The sequence below is a fragment of the Aspergillus pseudodeflectus genome (assembly GCF_044049435.1).
Source record: "Aspergillus pseudodeflectus strain CBS 756.74 chromosome Unknown BJX68scaffold_101, whole genome shotgun sequence".
Taxonomy (NCBI): domain Eukaryota; kingdom Fungi; phylum Ascomycota; class Eurotiomycetes; order Eurotiales; family Aspergillaceae; genus Aspergillus; species Aspergillus pseudodeflectus.
The window spans coordinates 38,117-62,933 of NW_027263877.1; the positions used below are offsets into that span (position 1 = coordinate 38,117).

Consider the following 24,817-nt stretch of genomic DNA (forward strand, 5'->3'; position numbering starts at 1 on the left):
CAATTAACGCCACATGTACCACACCCTCATCCGCGCACATGTTTCGCATAAGGGGGCGGTGCATCGAGAGCATCGTCCTCGAATTCACCATGCAACAGCCGGTCCATCTCCTCCTCCTCGGCTGCCTCCATCTCAGCCTTAGAAAGCATAGGCCCTTTCTCCTTCTCGTACTCGTCCTCAAGCTCAATCGATCCTTTACGTCGGCTCATACAAAACCAGATAATGCTAACCGACAGCACCATTCCAAAGGCGGCAACGATAACAACTTCCGCGCCGCTCCCGAGCCCGGCCCTTGGCGATGTCCCCGGTGATGGCGAGGGTGAAGGAGATGGCGTGCTTTTCGGGGTCGTATTTGTGTAAGGTGGAGGCGTAGGCGTGGGTTCGTAACTGGGCGTTGGCCTGTACAGATCAGGCCATGTATTACGACCGGCACGGAAGAGGCTTCGTTCATCGCAAAATGCCGCTTCGTGGGGACGGTTCAGATATCTATATATCCAGACGACGTGGTCTGAGCATTCGGTCGGTATGTTCGATTCGATGGTCATTGACTCGGCGTTGAGGAGATGAGTCAAGTTGAGGCTGTCTAGGGTGTCAGTTATTGATGGACAGCTATGGCTGGGGGGGAGGGGGGGAAAGGCAGATGGGGCAACAAAAGCAAGGTGACTCGGACCTTTTGAGTTCTCCATATATACTAATATCTCCGGCGCGGTATGCCTCGGAATGAATCTCCACTGGTATGTTGGTGTTGATGTACATTGACGCATTCGTCTTTTGCATCGGGCCGAGATCAACTCTGTGATAACCAGGTCGCAAATGTCAGCAGGAGTCTATGGAGAACTTCCTACGATAAAAGGGGGTTATTTTACCGGCTTATCCGCCCCCAGAGAGAGAGGCGTGTGTCCAGGCTTTTAAGTGAGGGCATGTCCACGGCAGGTAAATCGGCTTGCTGCGCGCTCACTCTTAATCCACCGTCACCTATGGCCTCTAGCTTGGGCGTTGAGAGGCTGGCATGGAAGGTATGTCAGTCGATTCGCCACCGTGGGAAACCGGGGATTGGGGGAGGTAGAGAACAAGCCTTCGGACATCTCCCTCCAGTCTGAGCCCACCGACACGCCTTAGCGCAGGGAGCTCGATATCGATCGGGGCCGGGTCGCGGGGGTACCCCTTGGAGGCCCAGGAAAGCTCTGTGCCGAATGACAGCTCGAGCTCGACATTTTCCAACGAGGGAAACGATACCCTGTCTTCCATTAGACAGGCTGTCATAAAAATATGGATCGGAGCTGAGCCGCTACTCACCTCGACCAAGGCCCCTCCAAACTTATCGCCTCCGCACTCCTCAAAGCCCCCAAGTTAAAGAAGAACCCCCGTGGCTGCGACATATGGAGACCTTTCACTCGCGTAACCTTTGGTAGCAGCAGTCTCTTGACCCTGTGTCTCTCGAAGAGGATCACCTCGCCAATATACTCCAGGTCCGGCAAGTCAATTTCCTCGACTGCGCCAACCACGCTGATCGAGCCGGTGATGTTTTTAACGCCTCGGAGTGAAAGGTCTCCAGCGAATGTAGGGCCGATGTTGAGACTGCCGATTAGAGTTGTGCATCCTTTGAACTGGTTTAGTTGGGGGTAGGTTTTCACCAGGAGCGAGTTGAAGCGGCCCTTGTCTGTGCCGTCGACGTAGCACTCCCGGGCAGTGCTGCCTGAAGAAATGGATGTTAGCGACCGGATTATATAATCACTGAACAGGAAGCATGTTGGTACCGAATGGCAAAGTTACCACAGCCGACAAAAGGGCCACGAGAAATTTGAGCTGAACCATCGTTGCGATGTTGGGATGGCACACCCGCAGCTCCAGATGTCGGAAATGCGGAAGGAACCGACAGGAAAACCAGGCGGGGCGTCAGGGTTTTAGAATTTCAAGCCTCAACCCACGGTCCCTATCGCCATTTGAACAGCGCAATCTTGGCTGAGAGCTGCGCCGCAATCAGCTGGCAAACGTGCGCGGGGAGCTCCTGCACGCTCAAGCGCCGTATGGTCTGGGCACTATGAGCTCCGGAGTCTTCATTGGGCCAGCCTGGACCCTGGCTCGAACATGTCCTATCAGCACGACGGTCGTGCTGTTGCCTGAACCTCGGCTTGTTGGATTTCTCTTTATTCTCAAACCAACGTCTTGGATAGAAGAACGCAGACCTTGTATCGCTTTATCTTTGCTTTGTTCTGGCTTCGTGTCCCAGTTCCTGTGCCCAGCCTCCATTCCGGACTTCGTGCTAAGGAGGACCAATTGTTTCGCGGCCTTCCGTTTCGGTTCTATAAAGGATTGTGGCTCCTTCAATCTCGGTTCTTTGTGTGGCAGTGGTTGAAGGAGTCGGATCCTAGGCGTATCACAAGATGGCTCAAAATCTCTTCCATTCCTCATCCGTCCGATCCGCGATGCATCAGCTTACCGCGATCTCAAAGTCAATCTATAAGGTCAACAGTAACGGGAAGCATAATCGGTGACTAAAAGGGCTCTGGAAGGCCTGGTGTCGGTGGATGGAGATATGCCGGGGTATCCTGTTGATCCCCGTGGTTTAGACTCCGGGATGGCGAGGTCGGTCCCGGGAGTCCACCCCAATGGCTCGAAAGAGTCTAGGGGCTCAAGTACTCCCGCTCCTCGACCCAGAACCATGCTCCTTGAACATGCTCCACACCTACCGTCGTAGACAAGAGACTTCTGTTCCCCGTCATGGGACGTCTAGATTGGGTTTGTGGGTCTCCCGTCCCGCAAATCCATGGATTCCGCCTGCAACCAGCGACTCGGAAGTCCCGGAGGTGCATCTCACACTTCGTCATAGACTATGTGCCATCGCACTGACCGGCAACTGTCTTCAGACTCATTTCTTTCTCTTTTCACAGCTTTAAAACAAGCACACTCCTGGGTTAATCTACTGAAACTCGTGTGAATTGCAAGACTTATCCTACACTATACTATATCCACATTTTGTAAGCTTATCTCCTCGTCGCCTGTCAATTGTATTTTCCCAGGCTTGCACTCATGCATTGTTAGCATAATGAACCTCAGGTCCCTCCTAATAGCTCTTGGCCTAGCGTCCTTGGCCATGGCACAGTGTGAGCTCTCCTAACCCTCCCAGATCGCTGCTAGTTTCCCAGAATTGTTCTAACACTGCTGAATCAGATGACAGCCCTTGCGGGAGTGCGAAATCCTGCATCTCAACTTGTCCCCACAAGGACTTCTTCCCGATGATTGATTCGTGCGGGATGGGCGACGATGGACAGCCCGAGTGCTATGTCAATTTCTATTGCGCTTAGGAGTGTTACCATTAGTGTGTACCCATGTCAGGGATCAACCGATCATCGGACGAATGTATCTTAAACAGCTTCCGACACTAAATAATATGCCTATGCCAATGCTACCTTAGCTACGCAATGAGTCCTCAGTATGCATCGCCTACAGGTTCATAGTCCACCATCATGCAAGCCACCAAATATACTCCGCCTCCGGATCGGCCATCAACAACGGACACGGCGCATCCAAGAGCTCATTCTTCAACCCCTTAGCCTGTAATCCAAGCCGGACATAGAACAGAAGATGCCACCCCAACGCACCCGTCGTGCCAGCAGCAAGAATGATACCTAGAGCCAAGTACAAAAATCCGGCACAAAACACGACAAAGGAACGCACGGTTCCATTCGACCTCGCCGGGTCACGCAACTGTTTCGGCGCCCTCTCCGCATATGCCATCATTGCAGCCCCGAACCCGAGGAGCAGCACCCAGAACCACCAGAGCGGGCCGACGAGGTCGAAGAATGAGTTGATGAAGACGGGGTTGCGGAGGAGCAGCTGGACGATGAATGCGAAGGCGAGGCTTTTGAGGAGGTAGAGGAGGCGTCGAACCAAGGCCGGTTCGTCGCGGAGGACCTCTTCGTCGTCGCTTTGGTCGCGGAGGAAGTGGACGGCGTGTTCTAACCATGTCTCCCTAGTGTCTGGAATGGGTTCGTTGAAATACGGTAGGCGGAGCGTGTAGCCGGCCGATATGATGCCTAGCAGCAGACCCCCACCGGCAAGTTGGAAGATCTGTTCGTCGATCATGGTCACCCCGTTCCAGCGACACCGGCGATTATAGAGATATATCGCGCCGCAGCACTGCACGATGTACCCGAGAGCCGGGATCACGGGTCCAATTCGGGTTGCAAGGCGCTCTGCGGTCGAGGCGTGGGGAGCGTTGTCAAGCAAGCTGGAATGGCTGCGGGGGATCCTCTGTCGGCTGAGCAACGAGGACAACGCACGACTGCTGTTTGAGAGGGTTTGTCGGCGATAACGTTGGCCGTTTTTGACGCGGAGGCTGGACGCCATGCCATAGCACCAATAGCCGACGATGATTAGCAATGCAGCGCCATAGCGGAACACGGTGTTTAACGGCGCAATAAAGAAGACGATGGCATCCAACGTCAGGTATCTGCCTTGTCGTTGGTGGTAGCAGTGGAAATAAAAGCACAGGGTCACAAAATTGACCACAAACAGCTTCAGTATCAGCCCACGCACGGACCGCTGAGATTCTAATGGGCAAATCAGTGAAGAATCAGCCGTCACGGGCTCCATTGATTATATTCTAGAGACGCGCTGCTCAATATGCATGGTGAAATCAGTGAATCCTGTCAGAGCTGAAGGCAGCCGCCTGTCCCGAGTCGCGGCTGAAACAACCTTGGCGATCAGCTGACCAGCCACACCACGATTGTATTGGTCGACTTTCACCTCATGTACTTTTGTAGCACAGAGAAGGGTAGAAGACGTACTGAACATGGTCACCACAAATGATGGGTATGTCGCAAAGCTTTCCATGGGTGGTGCAAGCTAGGTTATTTTCCGGAATCCTAGTATTCTGCTTATAGCACTAGTGCTAGACCAGCACATCGACAACCGAGAAGGTAGAGAGGAAACAATGATAGTAGGCGTCGTTGTCAGAAGTCTGCCATGAGACGAGAATTTCCGCCTGGTGTTCCAGTTCCCCCCAGTGACGCGTCATCGATCGTTCCATGGCAGGCATATAGCTGCAGTAGTAATGGTTTAACGTCTATAAGCCCCTGGCCTCCTCGTCTTTTATATATGAGTAACCGTCCACTTTTGTTCCAATCTTGGAGGACTAAAAGGGTTGAAACTCCTCCAGACAGTACTGATGTCGAATGTGCAGTACAATCCTCCCCCATCTCCCATACCCCTGTCGCCAAACAAGTACTCTCCGCAAATACAGCACCTAAACCCCATCTAGTTACGTCGACCCATCCTATCATAATAATGAAAGCGTCGTGGTTAGGATGGACTAGGCGGGAGGGGTTGTTCCGTCGGTCGCAGAGGAGAGAGAGGTCGGTTGACTGGAGGATGATGGGGTGGTTCATAAAGGCGTCCCTCGCTCTACCTAGGGTCACCGGACCAGATCCAATGACCAACGTTAGGATGCGATAGTAGAAGAAAGATATTACATAATTGTGAGGGCACGCACCATTGCCTTTCTCAAAAGCTAATCTCACAGCTCTGAATCTCTGACCAGACTCACCATTCACTGCACTAAAGTTACCGGCTAGGGATCTCCGAAGGTGGACGTTCCTTCTCTGGTCGGCTGGGTCGACACGCTGTTTCCGCCGCTCTCTATATTGAACTCAGATGGCACCGAAGGTAGAGATTATGGTGGGGATTAGGGTAACGGTTTCCAGTCCGGACATCTTGATTATGGAAAAGTAATTGAGTACTAGTGCGGGCAGAGGAACTGCAATATATAAGCGCCAAGTGCAATGCATCTCAGGAGTGACTGCGTAACCATTGGTGCTAGGGTGAGCTCCGTAGGACGAAAGTCGCATACAACGAGGCGCTTTTGGAGCAATGTGCCAGCAGACAAGCCAATGACTGCGTAAGATAGTTGATCAGTTCTGGTGTTATTACATTGAACCCGCTCCTTTTGATGGTGGTTACGTATATATTTTTCGTATTTGAGTCCCAATGTCGGGACCTCGCGGGATGGTATACCAGATGACATGGCCCTTACCCAGAGTATTCCGGACCCTGTAGATCTTTGCATCAGGGATACTGCAAGCCACCACACTATTTATCCTAAGAAACATTATCAATGGTGCAAATGAGCCATGTTATCGTACTGATACGCAAGCATCCAGGAAACAGCTGAGAATACTCGTAGTACTAAGGTCAAGTCACAAGCGCTTGCGGTTTATGCGAACAGTACGCCAGCATCTTAGTGCATAGAAATTCTAGTCCCCAATCAGTATAAGATTGGATCGCTAATGAGCAGAGAAGAATCGTGTGTAGGGCTTTGGAGCAAATAAAGTCCTCGTCAATAGCAATTGGTGCCAAACCCGATTTGCTTTATGCACGTGCGTGGATGGGGTTTGTCACAAACGTACCACGACAAGGACCACGAGGATGACGGCCGTTATGTCCACCGAAACACTTGCGAAGGCCTACTAATAGTCCGTATCTCGAACGAAACGGGTATTGCAAGATTTTGAGACTTTGTGACTGAACCCTTGAACAAGACGAGAGAACCGCGTCGCATTGATCGGGGTTAGTTCAGCCTCTATTCAAATCAGAATACAGCCCCATAAGTCCACGGGGATTTTTCATGTTCGAGGTCATCCAGGGCCTCCCTCCGCCAGTGATTTACGCTAATTCCACGCTAGAACCTATTGTAGCCTAAGCGTCCCGGTGACGCTTGATGGTGATTCGCTGCTTCGTGAACAGAAGAGAGCCCCCAAGGTGCTAGCAGCCAGCCGGGGTATAAAAGCAACGGCCCAGCCAATCCTCCGCTTACTTACCCTTATATCTTCAAACCTTTGTCCCTATCTATCGCCATCCAATCCCATCCAGTTCCGCCACCGACCATGCCATCCCTCGTAGAACGCCTCCCTCTCTACGCCCTCTCCGGCATCCTCCTTCTAGGCGCCTTCTCTCGCTTCACCCACGGCGTCTACACACCACAATGGTACGCCTTCCAAGAGTACCACGCGCCCGATGACGGCTCAACACTGGCGCTGGCGACACCAATCGTCGACACAATCGTCGCGCTCCTTGTGGCGATTGGCTCCCGCAAACCAAAGATCTATGCTGCCGGGTTTACCTTTGTCACGTTCGCTACCGGATTGGCTATGCAGGTTTTGGCTGGGAAGGAGTATCTGGGGGATATTGTGCTTGTTGCGGTCGCGGCAGCGGCGGTGTGGGGGGCGCGTTAGCACTTCGGGTCTTTTGTTGGAGATACTGGTTTGTATAGAAGGTTGAAACGAAATCCTCACAGTCTGGCTGTTTGGCTACCGGAATCTAAAGCGCTGAAACCCCATCAAGTCTCTTTTCGGTGGTAGCAGGTTTTCGAAGGGATGAGTGGTCGATGAGTGTTAGCTAAGGCGTCTTTATGTTTACGATGTACCCTCCATATTACAATCACTATCATCATGGCGATATGAAGGCCCCACCCCGCGTATAGATTATCTATTGAGCCATATCCGTGTAAGTCTGACGTCCCCAGGCCGTGTCTTGAAAAGAGGTCGAGAGAAAACCAACTCGCCAGCGAAAAGCGAACAGGAAATCACGCGTATATGCAAACAGACCACCAACACGCGACATTATCTTTAATCAGATGAGTAGTCAAGGTAAAGTTAAGAACAGCTTATAAGACGCAGAAATCACATGTGCGGCCGCCCTTGGTGCTTCTTCAATCTATGAACTTTCCGCCCATGAAAGCAGGGGTTAACGGACCTACCGGAATGGCCATGCCGCTCATTCCAAGGCCTATCCCCGTACTCCTATAAGTATACATGCTCGCTAGCCTTCGACTTCGCTCGAATATATCGTCTAATCTTTCCGTTTCTCCGCCCTTCCTCCGACAGGTTCATTCTAGTGCAATCTCACCCATTACTCGAGTCCTGCACGAGTAACCTCATAGGTCCAGTCCGAGAATTCTCGCCCCGAGCGCTAGACTCAGCGTGAGCCCTAGAGCCAGCATAGCTCCCATGCGTGGCACACATATGGACGCACCGCCGCCTGTCGGTGTTATTGAAGGCTCATCGGGCGAAACGGACTCATTGCCAGTCGATGTCGGCTCTGCGTCCTGCGTCGACTGTGATGGTCTGTTTTGCTCTTCGGAGGGGCCCGGGTTCTCGGGTGTTGAAGAGTTAGAGCCAGGGCTCGTTGGAGAAGGTATGGCGGATGGCGAGAATGACGTCGAGACCGAGTCCCGTGGTGCTGTCACCGAGGCCTCTGGCTCGGGCTCGGGCTCTGATGGTGTAGGTAATGGAACTTGCTCTGGAGGCCCTGCACCAATTATCCCTGGTAACCAGGTAGCTATCATCATATCTGGATCTACAGTCGGCGGCTCGTAGCGTAGACTCGATCGATCGGACTCCTGCCAGGTGATATGCCACGGTGTATGGACGTAAATCTCTCCGCCCTCACTTTGGACGCAGGGTTTTGAGTAGCCGTAGAGTGGATAGTCGTTGAGTGTGTAGAGGTCTTTATAGCTGTCCTAATTAGCTTAAGTAGTTCCCAAACAAACGTATCAGACACCCACGTACTAATCACAACACCACGCTGTAGTCACAATCTGGTCTTGCACCTCACTCGTAGCGATACTCCAATACCTCCATCCCTGCGGACACACCGCAGGGCTCGGCGAGTAACGACTCTCGGGAGGGATTGTCCTCCAGCTTGGTGGCAGACACTCGGTGTAGAGATCCGTAGCCTCCTTGTAGTACGTTGTCCCGTCAGTCACGGTCGTGGCCCGGCTCCCGCCAACAAGGTCCCAGCAAGCGTCGGCCTGAACATAGGGGGTTGTGAAGGCGAAGTCGGATGCTGCTGTACTGGACATTTTGCGGGTTTCGTTGGTCTACAATTCGTCGAGCAGTAGAAGTGAGTTGTAGGAATTAACTCGCTCGACGGTAAGCGTGCAATGATGGATTTGTTTTAAATACCGCACAAGTGGCTGGGAGAGCGATGGCTTTATAATGGCGCTGTGGTTGCCGAGCCTGCGGGCCCCTTGCCAGGTTGTCGGGAACCGTTCACGGTTAGCAGAGCACAGGACCCTGACTTAACCGAATAGCAGCCTAAGCCTCATGAACCTCCGTGGATGAATTGGTGCTAGTCGAAATGAAAGCCAAGACGGACCACCAGGGTTCGTCGGCTAACGTAATTCCCGGTCGATCCGCTCACCCACCAAAATATATATCTACCGTTGAACTTGAAGCTATTCCCAACAACTCAATTCTTAATTAAATACAGTAAACTAAGTCGCGCGACGATTAGGACATCTAGTTCTAGTATGCCCCTGAATATTACATTCAGAACAGGTCGGTGGGGCACGTTTTCGAGGTTGTAAAGGTGGCGGAGTAGTTTGATTAGTTGCTTCATCACCACCATCTTCCTGATTTAATTGCTCATTTCTTAATGAAATTAAGTCTCTTGCTTCTTGAACTTGCAGACCCTGTGCAGGAGCCATTTGACGTTTAGATCGACTCTTTTTAAGCGCTTGAACTTGACTTTCTGCGCGGAGATCATTCAATTCCTTCAGGGTGAAGGCAGCATTGTAGATAGCAAGTTCGCAACCCTTTATAAGCTCATCTAAAGCACGTTTAGAAGGACTAGAAGGACTTTGGGACCTCCTAGTAAGCATCTTCTTAATAGAGGAAGCTTTCTTATGTAGCTGTCGAACTGTATGAGGTGTAGCAAGCATAGAGGATGCTGTCGAAGCTCCGCGGCTTGGAGGGGGGGTAGGGGTCGATAATGAATAATTAAAGCGCTTTAAGACCTCTTCAGGATCATAAGGTTCTATCCCAGCTGCGCGAAAGCCACTCTGAGAGTTCTGGATATTGAAGACCTTATCGCGAGCCTCTGGATAGGCCTGTAGAAAGTCATGTTTGTCGATATGATGGAAGCCCAGGCGCATCTTTGCTTCAACTAGGCCTCCATAAGCTCGCTTTAATGGCCCAAAGCAACCAACATCTAGTGGTTGAAGCAGGTGCGATGAATGCGAAGGCATGCAGATGCAGATAATCTTATTATCTCTGCACATCTTATCAAATTGAGGAGTTAGATGACTCCCATGACCATCTAGGACGAGCAATCGATGACTTCCAACTGTGCGCTCAGTTGTATGAGGAATAAATTGGTGTTGAAGCCACCGGAGGGTTATTTGATCGGTAGTCCATCCATTAGCGCTTAGTTCAATCCTCCAGTCACCTGGGAGACCTAGTTCTTCGAACCATCCCTCAATATGAACCTTCCCTTTGAAGATTATGGAAGGTGGAACAATATATCCCATCGCCCCAATACATTCGATCGCAGTGACCCATTCTCGCTGGCCTGGCTGAATAAGATGAGGCTTTCCAAGCATCTCAGCTCTTGTGACAACCCGCGAGGTTGCAATTAGGCCCATAGCGAAGCCGGTTTCGTCAAAGTTGTAGATATCTTGATGCTGGATACCATTCTCCTTGCGCAAGGCCTCTAAGGTCTCAAACCACTGTTTTATAGCCTTAGGATCCTCGCAGAGGGCGCGCTGATAGTTGTACTTGCGAGCAAATCGACTTTTAATGCTTTCATGGCGTTTAATAAAGCCAGTAACCCAGTTCTTCCCAAGGGGGGTAGGGGGAGTTGTCGAATCTGCTTCAAGAAGAAGATATGCCATTTGCTGCACATGCGAGACCCTAGGAGCGACTCCTCGTCGATCTCTAGATAATATCCATTCAACTAAAGCCTCTTCCTGAGTTTCAGAGAGTCGGAATGTGTGGTTGCGATGTTCTGCCTTAAATTCATGTCCCTTAATGCGATCGCGAAGTGTTGAGTAAGGTACTTCAAAAACCTCTGTAGCTCGACGAATACTTCGAATTTCGCGTTTATTTAAAGCTTGTATTGCAAGTTGGATCCTCCCCTCTTGCTCAGCTAAATTTGGACGAGGTCGACGCGGTTTTCGTGGCATGGTTGGTGGTTGAATAACTACGCGTTGAACTCGCGATGATTTTTTGGTGGGTGAGCGGATCGACCGGGAATTACGTTAATATTGCCACCTTATGAATTCCAACAAACAAAGCGGCTTGCTGATTGGGGTAAGGTTGTGACAACCCTGGGCACAGACTTTCCAGGAAGGTCAATTCTCCATGTGCCTGAATGCACCACCCATACGGATATGGAGATAAGAGATCACTAGCAACTATCCTAGCTCTGATGGAAGGGTTATGTTTACCACGGTCTCGAACGTCCGCAATTTTCTTTATCACAAAGGTCTCTGAGCCCTGGCAAGCTCAAAGCCACGCAGTTTACACGGCCATGCTGCCAGGATGCGCGGAGAGCGACTGCAGGTAGATTAGGTACCATTGAGGTTGACCCATTTCTGTGGGGTCTCTGGTTTCTTAAAGCGAGCCGTCCACTCACGACCGTCGCAACTGGGTCAGCTCCTAACGGACACCCCGCGTCCATTGGAGAATCTGTGATCTAGCAACGCTGATTCAATGCGAAGCATCAGCGGTAATGCAGCGCAGTCCCCAACTAATGGATACCTAGACAGTACGGCCACATCCAGCTGCTGCTTAAGTAGGTCGCCTGTCACTATCTTCCTAGCTTGACTGCTTGAGCCTTGGATAAAGCTGCGCTATGAGGTGAAGCAACCACCATGGCAGACAACGCTGGCTTGACCCCCACATGATCCCAAAGGTCAACGCTTTCACGAAGAAGCTCCACCGCGATGTTTACCGGGCTGTCGACCCTCGACGACCAGATCATTCCCAGGCTGGCAAGGTTGTGGTCATCACCGGTGCGAGTCGTGCACTAGGGTGATATGTAAGGTGATCGACCGAAAAGATAAATTGGTTTCCTTCGAATGTCTAACCAAACCATGCTACTAGTCATTTGCTGCATTTTTCGCTGAGGCGGTGCCAGGGCCATTGCTCCACTCGGCCGCTCTGCCAACGACCTCGCCGAGACCGAGGAGCTGATCAGAAAGATCAACCCCGTGACACAGGTCCATTCCATTGCAGTCAATGTCACCGACTGCAGCGGCTATTGCAAAGGCCTTTGATGAGATCGTGGATTGATTTGGCGTGCCTCGTGTCCTGATCAACAACGCTGGTGCGTTGGCATCGGCAGATACGATTTTCGACTCGGATATTGAGTCCTGGTGGGAGACGCATGTGAGTATCTAGTACCCTGACAATAACTCACTTTACCTACAGAGGACTGATTTAACCCGACCGTTCTTTCTGTAGGAAGTCAACACCAAAGGCACCCTGACCGCGACGCAGGCGTTTCTGCACAAAGTCGGGTCCACGCCCTCCAGACCAACAACCATTATAAACGCGTCGATAGGCGGCATCCCGCGCCTTTCGTCGTACAATATGTCCAAGATGGCAAACACCAAGCTCACCCAGTATGTGCAGGTGGAGCATCCAACGGTCACTTCCGTCTGTATTGATCCCGGCGTCGTGGAGACGTCGTGGACGGACATCCAGGCGCTGCAGTTTCTCCTCCCGCTTGAACGGGACATGTTTGAGTTGGTTGGAGCCGTGGGGACCTGGGTTGCGAGTAGGGATATATCGTTCCTTTCGGGCCGGTACCTTTCGATAAACTGGGATGTTGAGGAGCTGGAGGCGCGGAGGGAGGAGGTTCTCCAGAAGGATTTGCTGACGCTCTGCCACCGGGAGAGTTTAGTAGGTCGGACCTCGTTGTGGTCTAATCGAGGAAACAAAGGAAGCTGTAGAAGACGTCAAGTCCAAATGGTCTTGGTGTCCGAAAGAGAATCATGAAGGATTGTGGATAGTGTAGACGCCAATTGTCTCCCGAACATAGAAAGACTGTCCATCTCATGGTGCGTGTGAGAGCTCCCAATGATAAGAGGACTTAAGTATATGCAGCAAAATCGGACTTACTCTACGTCTGAGCTGACGCCAAATATGACCGAGAAGGTTGCAACGCAACTTGAAGGTGAATACAGACACGGAGGGCCGTCATAGAGCTAGTCTGGTACTAGGGCTACGTGTTCCCAGTGCAGCCCGGGCGCAATTCTAGCAATCGACTTGGTACTCTGTGCGAGAAGTATCCCGACATTTTTTTGAGAAATGGAATGTTGTCCGCAGTTACCCAACTTGTTGTGTTTATTGCTATATAGCGCGTAGGACGCGAATCAATTATAATTCTTTTGCCTAAGAATTAGGCTGGCTCAAGTCATCATTGACCTCCAGTACTTCTTCTAATGTACCTGAACATCCCGTTTGAAGGGATGCCCTACTGCGGGGTAAAATCGAAAGTCAGAAGCTTCGACAAATGCTTGATTTTGAAGTAGCAGTTAATTGATGGGCATAGATATCCTGCATTTACTGGGGATCCTGTTCGTCCTTGATGACAAGTCACTTCACTTGCCTATCCTAAATCCGACGTAGCCAATAAACTCCGGCGGTGGTTCCCCGAGTATATGCCGCGGTGCTAAGGCGATACGTACAAGTGCACAGCCGCAACTAAATTCTGACATCCAACTTGTTCCCCGCTCTGACAGACTAGACCTTCGTGTTTCTGGGCCCCACGTGTCGTCTCCTTAAATCTTTCAGCTGAATCGCGCGGGGTCCGTTCCTTCTTCTCACAGCCCTCTTCCGCCATTACTTGTATCAAAGCAAAGTCCAAAATTTTAATTTCACAGAGTCTCTACGGCCAGTCCAAATACAGAACATGTCCATCTCCAAAGTGGCCCTAGCCGGTGTAAGTCCCATGGAAATCGTTCACGCCGCTCAATCTCGTAGGCTGACAATTGAGACGCCCCGCTCAGAAAGGTCGACTCGGCTCTGTTGTGGTCGACGAGCTTCTCAAAGCCGGGTTCAAAGTGTCAGTCCTAACGCGCTCGTCGTCCTCGCTCAACGACGTCCCAGCTGGTGTTGAAATCCACGAGGTAGACTATACATCGCAGTCAATTCTCCAGGCCGCATTAAACGGAGTCGACGCCGTAGTCTCAACCGTCGCTGGCGTCGCAGTCTCCAGCCAGAAACCGCTCATCGACGCGGCGATCGCCGCAGGCGTCAAACACTTCATCCCAGCCGATTACGCCATGAGCCTGCGCGCGCCCGAAGTGCGGCGGCTACCGCCCTATACAGACGTTCTCGGCATCGAAAACTACCTCCGCGCGCACGCGCAGACCGATGGCAATTATATGGCCTGGACCGTTGTCGCATGCGGTGGTTTCCTGGAGTACTCATTCGACCTGCCGTTTATGATCGACTTACCGAACCGCGCAATCGACCGCGTTAATGGCGGCGAGGTCTCGTTTAGCATCTCTGAGTTTCGCACTGTTTCCAGGGCAATCGTTGGTGTGCTGAGAGAGCCGGAGCGTGTTGTGGAGCACTGCGTGCAGGTTCATGGCATGCTTGTTACGCAGAACCAGGTGTTGGGGATTGCGAAGAAGTATTCCTCGGATCCGGAGTCCTGGGTCGTGAACGAAAAGGAGGCCGACGTCCGATTTGAAGAAGGCATGGATATGCTGAGGAGGGGTGAGTTCACTATGCAAGCGGTTTCGACGCTCATGGCGGGTGTGATTTGGGACCCGAAATATGAAACGGGATTCAAAGAGACGGATAACGAGTGGCTGGGGATTGAAACAATTCCCAATGAGAGGCTCGAGGAGACTATCAAAGATAAGCTTCTTAGTGGGGTTTCCGGGATTGCTTCCGACAAGATTGTATCTAATGTTTAACTCTGCTGGACACTAATAGTAAGAGGACGGTAGAAACAATACCATTGTAGCAAAGAACTATGGCTTAAAATCACATGCATCCATTGAACAAGTCAAATCGCAGCGTCGCACATAGTAGGGCTGCATATTCCACTGCCATCTTCTTCGGCATGGAAGACATCCGTCATATATATAAAGGCCTTGGAGCACCCTTATACTTATTTTTTTTTTTTGGTTTACTATATTTAATTAAGGCTTTTCCTAGTTTTCGGGCAGTTAATATATAAAGTTATAAGATTTTGCTTAAAACTAAGGATCCTAATAGTTAATCGTAAAGTATTAAATGCGACATTAGAAACCTTCAATATTTATTAAATATTTTAAGTTTAGAGTTGTGTAAAGCTTGTATTATAACCTACATTCTGCCCGCACGAAGTTTTAATAGGATCAATATGTTCTGCGTGGCATGGCAGTTCTTTAAATTCGATTAAATAATTATGTTTTGAACGCGTGATGCTTTTTCCATGGGTGACTGGATCAACCAGGATGACTGGACTGACCAGGAATTGGTGACCTTATGGCTCCCCGCTGACAAAGCGGACAGAGCACGGCCACAGGCAGTATAAGAATTGCCGTGATGCAAGCACATAAACAAAGACCGGGTTCTTACCTTCTTCCACTAAACAGCATGTCCTCCTTCAACTATTACTCGCTCCCAGGCTTTGGCGAAGAATGCCGCGAAAAGTACGGCTTCAGCGACGCTTGCATCATTGGTGACCGGCTGGTCATCACCGGGCAGAGTATGTTACACTGTGAATCTCCTTATAGGTTTAGACGCTAACACCACACAGCCGGGATGGACCCCCTGACCAGAGTCACTTCACCAGACATCGAGGCACAGATTGCCCAGGCCTTTCGCAACGTCGATGATTTGATCATCCACACTCTCGCCCACGCAGGGAACGCTACCAAGGACAAAGGAACTGGGTGGGATAATGTCGTGAAACTGCGCGCGTACTTTGTGGGCTTGTCGACCATGCGCGAACAGGCGCGGCAACTGATGGTCCAGTACATCCGCCAGTGGTGCCCTCGTCATCAGCCCTTGTTCACCATGGTGGGGATCGAAAGTCTTCCATTTCCAGAGCACCGGGTGGAGTTTGAAGTCGATGTCTGGATTCCGTGAGAATATTCGGCTTTCCAGATAGTCTTGCTGTTTTGTTACGGGATACGGTCCTAGTTAGACCTGTTTACTAGGTTTATCATGTTCCCGCATATGTACATTGTTGCTTGAATCTTGACTACCTTGCACGGGTCGTTTCTAGTTATCCACTACTTCGTGCGTCAATGCAGGACTTTGATGGTCTGTATATAAAAGGTCTTGGTATTTTCATATAAAGCCTGGACTGATATGCTTCGCACTACGTTGCGCGAAATGCTCATAGGTTCTATTGAAGGGTGCGTCACTCTCAATCCCTCTACCAAGCCACCTCGACCCCGTTATAATCAACGAACTGACCAGACGTAGTCGATTTAGTTGCTGCAGCAATCTGCCAAGCCATTAGTAATTTCGAAAAGGCCACAGCGAGCTTTATAAGCATACCTGATTCGTGATTCCGCGGACGGTGTCTTCAATCGCCAAGGGAGCTTTTTCCAGTCCATTGAACTGCGCAGCCCTAGCACCCATATCTGTTTGGACAAGCCTGCCACGAAGAAACAAGACCAAAAGCATCAGCTCTCTAACCCTACAGCCTGTTGTGCGGGTGGACCTACCCCGGGTCAATTGACAAAGTAATCAAGTCGCCGTTCTCCGCATTAATCTTCCTCATAAGATAGTTGCCCGCTGCCTTAGACATCCCATACGCAGCGGTCCAGGAATTCATTTGGTTAATTCCAGAAATGCTTGCCAAGGCTGTGGAGATATAGATGAATTTGGGGGCGCTAGCGTTCTTCAGCAATTGTGCGAGAGCTTGGAAAAGCCGGAGGGGTCCCAGCGTGTTCACTTGAAAATGGGTGAGCACGTCCGCGTCCCTCATTTCCAAGACCGGCCCCCAGTGGTCGCAGATTCCCGCGTTGGAAATGACAGTATCAATGTGATGGATGTGGTGATGCTTCTCGATGACGGAGGCGGCTTCGGCGATGCTCGATGCGATGTCGACGCTCAACTGCACAATAAGCAGACGAGACCTGTCGCCTCTTTGGAGCGTGTCAAATGCGCTCGCATTCTGGGATGAGACTTCCCTCGCCGTTGCAATGACGGTCGTGGCCGGCTGCGCAAGATAATGTGCCACCAGCCCTTTTCCGATCCCTATGAATCAAGTCAATCCCAGATCGTCAGTACTCACAGCTGTTATAGACTCACCTCGATTACCGCCGGTAATTAGAACAACGGTGCTCATTGTGGTGTCCTGCAACTGAGCTGTTTCTCTGCATCGTGGATAATCGGCAACGGGCGGATGGGCAATCACTTATACCTGTCTGGTATATGATTACTTAGCCTGTTCTCACCGATGATTAAGCGGGTGTGAACGAACAAAGGTGGAGTAGACTTTAATCAGATTTTCCTTGATTCTTTGAATCATCTCATGGACGATCACTGCACGCCTCCCGCTTAGTAACCGGAATGGTTCCTGGGGCATGTCTATATAACTTCCCCTATGTCCTCTGGCTTTGTCTATCACGAAGGCAATCTGTTTCTTTAGCATTGACCAACTGCAAAAGACACAATGACCAAGCGAACCGTTGTAATAATTGGCGCCACTGGCTCTCAGGCAGGTTTCTCTTCCCTTAGGCATACAACTACGCAGGTTACTTACTGGCATAATGGTACTAGGGCGGGTCTGTTGTCGCAGAGCTCCTGCAGCACCCTGAGCTCTACCATGTTCGAGCAATGACCCGCGACCCGACCAAGGCTGCTGCGCAGGAACTCGCTGCCCGCGGCGTTGAGCTCCACCGCGCTGACTTGGAGAGTGGCAAAGAAGCCCTCTTGGTCGCATTTGCCGGCGCACACGCCATCTATGCCCTGACCGATTTCTGGCAGAAGCAGTCCGCCGAGGCAGAGATTGCGCAGGGTAAGGCTATTGTCGATGCAGCCGCTGCAACAGCAACTCTGCAGCACCTTGTCTGGAGCGCGCTGCCCGACCCTGTCGCCCTGTCCGAGGGCAAATTCCTCAATGTTCACCACTGGAAGGGAAAGAGCCTGATCACCGACTATATCCGAACGGAGAAGCCGGAGCTGTGGGCCAAGACGACGACGATTCTCTTCCCTAACTACTTTGAAAACTGTCTGACCACCCCGGACCGGTATCTTCCTGTCAAGGTAGGATGGCTTCTCCTTCGTTTATCAATGTGAAATGCTTACCTGAGTTTTTTTTTTTTTTTTTTTGGTGCAGGACGAAAATGGAACGTACACTCTCCGGTTCCCGCACAGTCCCAATACCGTTCTGCCCAATGTTGCAATCGCTGATACCGGCAAGTTGGTCCACCTTGTCCTCGAGGCCGGCTCGGTCTACTTCACCAAGACCATCGCGTTCTGGGCGCAGGCCCTCTCGGAAGCAGAGAAGCTGGCTGAAATGGGGGAATGTATGGCTACCATGGTCATCCTTCTTGTCTTTTACCTACAGGGCTGACACTGTTAGATTACGGTCTCCCAACCCGCTACGAAGCGACCAGCGCCGAAGAGTTCCAACAGCTCCTCATGTCCCGGGACGGCATGTCGGCGGAGATTGCATTGGACTTCACGGAGCAACTGATGATCTTTGAAAAATGCGGAAATGTATATGCGAGGCAAGTTTTTGTGCAGGCACGAGAGGTAGGTTGAGCTCCAGCATTGCATGTGCCAAGCTGACGATGGCAACTTTTAGATACCTGGCCTGGTACTCCAGTCATGGTCCGACTTTATTCGCCAGCACACGTTGCTGGGCAAGCGTTAGTGTAATTATCCGAAGACGGAGCGTAGACAAGATCCACCTATGGTGTGGAGTCGGTGGAGCCATAGACAAGTCCAACCCGATTAGTCAGCGGGGGGCTACCAAACTAAAATAAATAAGTCACAATGTCTGGATCGTTTCTTTACTTTGATCTACCCGCGGGTTCTGTTCTGGCGACGTAAATCATGCGGGCTACTCTCCCTGATAAGTCGAAGCCTCCTGGGAGGTCAAGGCGAAGAGCATGCGACTCTTGTTCCAGGAAGAAGGTATCCCGATGTGCTGCGTCCTCTCGGGACAACCTCGTCTGATTTGGCCGTGACAGATTCAGTGCGATGCAAAGTCCCCGCAGTGCAACTGGTGCGAGCATCATAACCTCGCCTGTACCTACAACCGAATCTGGGGCTGCACAGTCCCAGGGTACAGTATACTCACGCGCGGGCTCAAGACCCCTGGCTGATGGATGTGCCCAGGAAGCCGGTTACTCTACCAGAGCCTAGTGGAGAGGATCGTGGTGTGCAAAGCACACTTCAGTCGCGAGCGGGACCAGGCAATGTCATTCTCAACAATCTGGCCTACTTCAGGGGGCACTATGTCTTCTCTGAGCAGGGTCAACGCTGGATTGAGGCTCAGGTTGGGGAACGCAATGTCTTTGACAAGCTTTTGTCGCTGGAGCTCCCTTGGCCGCAACTGCCGGACTCGTCAGCTCCGCTCCCTGAGCTTCCGCATAGATCCAACGTGGAAATGCTAATCGTGGTTTACACCTCGTCCCCTGAGAGTCTGGTTTTCCCCGTCGTTAGCAGGTCGATCTTCAAAGATACCCTGGACCTTGCTTACAGTCCCGCTCAGCCAGCGGGTTCCGCCAGTGCCAAAGCCTGCATCTACGCTTTTCTCTCGCTTGTCTCGTTGTTTGGCTTTGAATGCACTATACTCGGCACCATGGACTGTCGCTCGTATGCTTCGGCTGCGTAGAGCTTCCTCACTGCGGTGATTCAGCAGATGACACTCGACGGGCTGCAGTCATTAATCATGCTGGTGAGTATCGTCTTTTCCTGTGACCTTGTTTGCGTCACTGATCAAGGCTGCGAGGTGCAACTCCAATACTTTGTAGGGGACCTTCAGTCGGCAGCAACGACTCTATCAATCGCCACTCGTTTTCTCTACACACTAGGAGCTCATGTACCACCTACCAGCCCGCTGGCTTACGATAAATGCAATCGGGAATGCCATCTACGCGATCTGTTTTGGCTGTGCTATTCATTTGACAAAGACATATGCCTACGGACCGGCCAACCACCCTGTATAAACGATACTCATTGTGACCTCACCCTGCCTCCAGACTATGTGCGGTTGCGCGACAGCAATCTGCAACCAAACACACCACAGAGATATGAACATACAACCCCCCTATTCCCGTGGGATCTCTGCCTTTCAATGCTCAAGTCTCAAGTCCACCAGGACCTGTATACCGCTCACTCTCTCAAAAAGTCCGCCCCCGAACTCCTTTCAAGCATCCGAAACCTTGACGAGAAGTTGGAGCAATGGAGAGTTTCGCTGCCTGCGGCGTTCCGGCCGACCCTGTATTTCTTCCCCGCGACCCCGGTCAGCGCCGACCTCAACACGATAACGGTCATGTTGCGCCTCGCATATTACTATTGCGTAACTGTCATCCACCAAGCGAGCAGTAGATGCGATCGTGCGGGGCCGATACCTGCCGGGATTGCCTCTAGTACGAGGCTTTCCATCGCGGCGAGTCGCTCGACGCTGTGGTACCTAGAGCGGGTGCTGCCTCTCGTGCACGGGGAATGCTTCCGGTATGACGCTGATACCTAACGAAAAGCTTTGATACCGACTGATGTCCGAAAAAATAGGATCGTCCTCTTTTATGCCATCACCGCCGTCCTTACCCTTTTCTGTAATATCATCTCTGATCTGCACGATCCAGACACGGCGGACAACATAAATTTGCTACAAAACGTTCCCCGTTTAATTCGCAGCATTCCAGTCCGAAATCGAACTCTCGGTGAGGTCATTCATCTGCAATATCTCGACGGGCTCACCACGGAACTTGGGAGTATTTGCGTGCGCGCTATATCTAGGTCACAAGGCAACGCCCCCTGACAGACAATTAACATTAGCCCGCTACATCCACTGCAAAGGACAGCGCGGTCCCAGGAGCAATGCCGTAGTTGTTTGTGATACATTAAAACTCTACACCAGTGCAGCTTATCAGACGCTGACCTGTTTGTACTAAGGCTGTCTTACGTACTGCGATGATTTACTGCAATAGTGCCCGTTGACGGAGCAGCGATCCAGGACCATCGCGATCAAGATTTGCTACCGAGGTAGGATCTAAGAAACAGGCTTTGCTTTTGGCGAGCGGGACTAGGTGTGCACGCGTCTTGCGGTGGATTTGTGGATGGGGTATTTGTGCTCGTACACCGCGTTCCAGGCAACTTACTACCCAACATGTCGCGGCAGCTCTAGAAGTAGCACGAAGAAAAGCCTCACTTTGGCGTGTCAGTCCCATAAAATCCAAGTATTCCCTAGCAGTAAGCATCACGCCAAAAAGCAGTGTCCATTCACCCTCCTCGTGTGAGAGTAGACCGTAGTAGAAGCCAGAGAGGGTGTAAATTCTGCTTTCTGATGAAACAGGCCAAGAGGCCTGGGCTGCGACGGCTAAAATCCCGTCGGCCCGCCGAGATTATTTCCGTTTGTGGAAATCGAACTGGCAGTGCTGCTACTTGGGATATGGATCTCCGACTTGTATGCACAGGGTCACATTGAACCAATGGCACTTCACGATACTATATGGGCCTGTAAAGTGGTATAATGGCAGCAACTCGGAGCTACCAGTGAACCGGCAACTTTCTGGTACTATGTATCTAGGCAAGGTTAACCCGTTGTACGATTTAGCCGCCGGTACTGCCATACGAATCCTGCTCGCTTAGAAGTTCAGCGGTGGGTGTGGAGTAAAGTCCGAGCCTAATAGGCCCTCGGCTTTGAGAGTATCACCTGCACTGCCGAACGTGAGCGAGACCCTTGTCCGGACGACGGGTCCGGTTTCAGGTTTCAGCGATCAGACTGCATTATGTGGGGCCTCTCCACCCAAATAGGGATTCCGTAAGTGCTTTGGGCCAGAAAAAGGGTCTAGCATCCTGGTCCCAGGCTTTCAGCCATTTTAGCCGTTCTGTATCACCCCGTCCGCGACAATATGAGACATGGCGGACATTTTTTTTTTGGGCTCGAGGGTCTTGGCTTGTTTTTGATAGATTGGCGGCCGATACTGCTTCAACAAGTGGCAATTCGTGTATACCAACCTAAGTCGCTCGGGCAGTAGTCAAGAGCTATATATGAGATACAATAATCCCCCGTTCCAAGGGTTTGAACGTGCATCGCATTCATCAGTCATTCGCTCATTTTTGCTATTACACTCATCTGGGCTGGCCCTTGCATTCATTTATCACCTTTCTTTCTTACATCTTCACAATGAAACTCTCTCTTCTTGCCACTGCACTCATCGCGCCGCTGGTCTCGGCGCATTACTTCTTCGACACCCTCGTCATCGATGGCCTCGAAACCACCCCGAACCAGTACGTCCGCTCGAACACCCGACCCGAGAAATATAATCCAACCAAATGGATCAACACCCGCGACGACATGACCCCCGACATGCCCGACTTCCGCTGCAACAAAGGCTCGTTTACCTTCGCAGGCCAGACAGGTACGGTGGAGGTCAAGGCTGGATCCAAGCTTGCGATGAAGCTTGGTGTCGGTGCAACCATGCAGCACCCTGGCCCGGGCCTTGTGTATATGTCCAGGGCGCCTGGTGCGGCTAATCAGTACGAGGGCGACGGTGACTGGTTCAAGATCCATGAGGAGGGGATCTGCGACACGACCAAGGATATCAAGTCTGATGCTTGGTGTACATGGGATAAGGACCGAATTGAGTTTACCGTTCCTGCGGACCTTCCGGACGGAGAGTATCTTATTAGGTCTGAGCATATAGGTGCGTGCTTCTTTACCAATGTAAAGAGAAGCAGTGTACTGACTTTCAGAAGGTGTCCATGGAGCGCATGGTGGGGAGGCTGAGTTCTACTATGAGTGAGTAATCCTTCTTTCCTACTTGCTATGCGTAATCAGGTGGATACTGAGAGCGTGGCAGATGCGCTCAGGTCAAGGTCATCGGTGGTGGAAATGGAACTCCCGGGCCTACCATCAAGTTCCCAGGTGGTTACAAACAGGATGACCCTTCTTTCAACTTCAGTGTCTGGGGCGGAATGAATGATTATCCGATGCCCGGTCCAGCAGTTTGGACTGGCAGTTCAAGCTTCATCCCTCCCATCAATGGAGGTAATGAGGATGAATCTGTCGGGTACCCTCAGCCAGGGAACGCCGGTACCTGCAGGAGCAGCCTCCATCGCCGTAAACACGCTCGTGATTTCAGCCAGTAAACGTCTGCCTGAAACAAAGAGCTGTGTCGGCATTGCTTAGTTCATGGCTGGCTCTTCTGGCGGACGCTGGAGTGTGCACAGGGGCTACCTGCGTGCTTTGTATTACATGTGACTTTTATTCTATTCTACTATAGTTCTCATACAGAGCCCAATGGGTTGCGAAGGCGTCTTTTTGGATGAGTTTCTCTCCAAATCAAATACTCTTCCGTAAATGTTGGGCCCAGTACTTGGTAGGATGTGTGAGCAGCACCTAGACATTATGGGGATTCAACAAGCGTAAGTCCATAGAGGAATCAGTCGTCCAGCTAACAGTTAATATTTTTTTTTTAATATATTCAACTAGCATAATATCACTAATTGTATCTCCACCCCCATAAAGCCACGACCAACGCATCCATCGCCGAGCTATGCGCCGACGCATTGACTTCTCCAGCGTCTACAGGGCCAGACCAATCCAGCCAAGGCCATTTGTATCGGTCGAATCCTCTTTTTTACCACAAACTCTCCGCGGATACATTAATCACTTTCGCATAGGTCTCACTTAGCGCAGCGCTCTGCAGCCTCTTCAGATTTCGCATGAATATCCCCTCAAGCGGCCTTTGGTCGGCGACACCGCAACCATCCGGCTCCCATTATCGATGCAGGACATAGTCCCCAACGACAAATGCCGCAACTGCAGCCGAGATCATATTCCCAGGTTCCTCGAGAAGGGGAGAGTTGGACGTCGACGAGCCATTCACCGTTGCTGCCCAGTGCAGGTCCACACCGTCGGCCCGTTGCTTTTGCAGTCGTCGGTCAGTCTCTCGTTGATGGTGTAGTTTCCATTTATCAGGCCGCCGTCACGGAATCAGGTCCATTGGCGCTGGGCCCAGCCAAGATAGTAGGTGCCGTTCGAGGCGTGGCTGGCAAGCTGTGCCGCAAGCGCGAGGCGACTACAGGAGTGCCGGATACCCGAAAACCACTGGGAGGGTTAGAATATTGCGGGACGGCAAAGCCTTCAGGAACAAAGTCTAGTGGAGGGCGCCTCTCTTGACTGGGCCAAGCTAGTGTGAAGATAAGATGAAGTAAAATCTTAGGTGGGTTTCGGCGTGCTTAGATAATAGCGTTGGAAAGGAAAGTCTCCAGAGGTGTAGCCATGTGGAGAGCGTGGTTGAGCGGAGTTAGCTTGGGGATAAATGCATGTGAACTCTTGGTGGACCCGGGCTTCCTGAAAGGCCCGTACTTGGTTGTTCTCTATGTTGTCCTTTTCACTTTTTTTGACACATATACTGATATCTTCGGTGAGGTGCATGGCCTCTGCCAAGGACTAACACATATTATCTGGGTGGCTATGTATGTTGGGAGCCTGCTAGCGTGCATGTTGGTGCCTTGGATCTATTGGCAACACAGTAAGGAACCTGGAAAAGACTTCAAGCTCCCATCAGACTCGGATATTGACAGAAGAAATACCTCAGAAAAGACAGGCACGGTCCAACTGGAGGACAGACTTTGGTACCCCATGTTCGGTGCTTCAGCAATAACAGTTAGTCTTTCCTGGATGGCATGGACAGACTATGTAGGTGCTTAATGAATCGATGGGCTCGAGCGTCAGCAAGAGAACTATGACTTGGCTCACAATGAGATTCTGTTCTTATTAAACAGGAACGTATTTCGGTCCGGTCACTAATTGTCGACTCGGCATTCTTTGGCTTAAAGCCACGGAATAAAGAAATTTTTCCGATATCTACTACGCTGGACCTACCGCTGAT

The 24,817-nt window shown here is 51.2% G+C and overlaps 11 protein-coding genes across 11 annotated transcripts; 7 read left to right on the plus strand and 4 right to left on the minus strand.

Annotated features, from left to right (window-relative positions):
• Positions 1–26: 26 nt before the first annotated feature.
• BJX68DRAFT_273168 (uncharacterized protein) lies at positions 27–1,815 on the minus strand (the record flags this gene model as incomplete). Its single annotated transcript, XM_071047379.1, has 4 exons — positions 27–583; positions 1,107–1,237; positions 1,297–1,696; positions 1,758–1,815. 4 exons carry the CDS (start codon positions 1,813–1,815, stop codon positions 27–29), a joined length of 1,146 nt encoding a protein of 381 aa, XP_070892441.1.
• Positions 1,816–3,199: 1,384 nt separating this feature from the next.
• Positions 3,200–4,641, minus strand: BJX68DRAFT_249971 (uncharacterized protein). Its single transcript, XM_071042187.1, has one exon. The coding sequence runs from the start codon at positions 4,594–4,596 to the stop codon at positions 3,466–3,468; it is 1,131 nt and encodes a 376-aa protein (XP_070892442.1). The 5' UTR covers positions 4,597–4,641; the 3' UTR covers positions 3,200–3,465.
• A 2,197-nt stretch (positions 4,642–6,838) lies between these two features.
• BJX68DRAFT_249972 (uncharacterized protein) lies at positions 6,839–7,471 on the plus strand. The gene has a single exon (XM_071042188.1). It carries the CDS (start codon positions 6,885–6,887, stop codon positions 7,230–7,232), a length of 348 nt encoding a protein of 115 aa, XP_070892443.1. The 5' UTR covers positions 6,839–6,884; the 3' UTR covers positions 7,233–7,471.
• A 14-nt stretch (positions 7,472–7,485) lies between these two features.
• Positions 7,486–9,018, minus strand: BJX68DRAFT_25311 (uncharacterized protein). The gene is made up of 2 exons (XM_071042669.1): positions 8,568–9,018; positions 7,486–8,513 (listed from the first exon to the last, which is right to left on the minus strand). The coding sequence occupies exons 1-2, from the start codon at positions 8,858–8,860 to the stop codon at positions 7,934–7,936; spliced, it is 873 nt and encodes a 290-aa protein (XP_070892444.1). The 5' UTR covers positions 8,861–9,018; the 3' UTR covers positions 7,486–7,933.
• Positions 9,019–11,682: 2,664 nt separating this feature from the next.
• Positions 11,683–12,989, plus strand: BJX68DRAFT_274230 (uncharacterized protein; the record flags this gene model as incomplete). The annotated part of the gene is made up of 4 exons (XM_071047614.1): positions 11,683–11,813; positions 11,920–12,022; positions 12,246–12,686; positions 12,891–12,989. The coding sequence occupies 4 exons, from the start codon at positions 11,683–11,685 to the stop codon at positions 12,987–12,989; spliced, it is 774 nt and encodes a 257-aa protein (XP_070892445.1).
• Positions 12,990–13,588: 599 nt separating this feature from the next.
• On the plus strand, positions 13,589–14,768 carry BJX68DRAFT_249977 (aromatic alcohol reductase). Its single transcript, XM_071042189.1, has 2 exons — positions 13,589–13,728; positions 13,796–14,768. Exons 1-2 carry the CDS (start codon positions 13,699–13,701, stop codon positions 14,711–14,713), a joined length of 948 nt encoding a protein of 315 aa, XP_070892446.1. The 5' UTR covers positions 13,589–13,698; the 3' UTR covers positions 14,714–14,768.
• Positions 14,769–15,380: 612 nt separating this feature from the next.
• BJX68DRAFT_259666 (Endoribonuclease L-PSP/chorismate mutase-like protein) lies at positions 15,381–15,875 on the plus strand (the record flags this gene model as incomplete). Its single annotated transcript, XM_071043741.1, has 2 exons — positions 15,381–15,492; positions 15,544–15,875. 2 exons carry the CDS (start codon positions 15,381–15,383, stop codon positions 15,873–15,875), a joined length of 444 nt encoding a protein of 147 aa, XP_070892447.1.
• A 292-nt stretch (positions 15,876–16,167) lies between these two features.
• On the minus strand, positions 16,168–17,088 carry BJX68DRAFT_273174 (SDR family oxidoreductase; the record flags this gene model as incomplete). Its single annotated transcript, XM_071047380.1, has 4 exons — positions 16,168–16,239; positions 16,293–16,392; positions 16,463–16,997; positions 17,052–17,088. 4 exons carry the CDS (start codon positions 17,086–17,088, stop codon positions 16,168–16,170), a joined length of 744 nt encoding a protein of 247 aa, XP_070892448.1.
• Positions 17,089–17,415: 327 nt separating this feature from the next.
• Positions 17,416–18,621, plus strand: BJX68DRAFT_259668 (NmrA/HSCARG family protein; the record flags this gene model as incomplete). Its single annotated transcript, XM_071043742.1, has 5 exons — positions 17,416–17,460; positions 17,523–18,008; positions 18,082–18,271; positions 18,328–18,500; positions 18,553–18,621. The coding sequence occupies 5 exons, from the start codon at positions 17,416–17,418 to the stop codon at positions 18,619–18,621; spliced, it is 963 nt and encodes a 320-aa protein (XP_070892449.1).
• A 164-nt stretch (positions 18,622–18,785) lies between these two features.
• On the plus strand, positions 18,786–20,736 carry BJX68DRAFT_274231 (Zn(II)2Cys6 transcription factor; the record flags this gene model as incomplete). Its single annotated transcript, XM_071047615.1, has 6 exons — positions 18,786–18,884; positions 18,941–19,035; positions 19,089–19,515; positions 19,588–19,650; positions 19,705–20,429; positions 20,487–20,736. Exons 1-6 carry the CDS (start codon positions 18,804–18,806, stop codon positions 20,734–20,736), a joined length of 1,641 nt encoding a protein of 546 aa, XP_070892450.1. The 5' UTR covers positions 18,786–18,803.
• Positions 20,737–22,104: 1,368 nt separating this feature from the next.
• On the plus strand, positions 22,105–23,177 carry BJX68DRAFT_274233 (lytic polysaccharide monooxygenase auxiliary activity family 9 protein; the record flags this gene model as incomplete). The annotated part of the gene is made up of 3 exons (XM_071047616.1): positions 22,105–22,624; positions 22,677–22,719; positions 22,781–23,177. 3 exons carry the CDS (start codon positions 22,105–22,107, stop codon positions 23,067–23,069), a joined length of 852 nt encoding a protein of 283 aa, XP_070892451.1. The 3' UTR covers positions 23,070–23,177.
• Between the last annotated feature and the right edge of the window lie 1,640 nt (positions 23,178–24,817).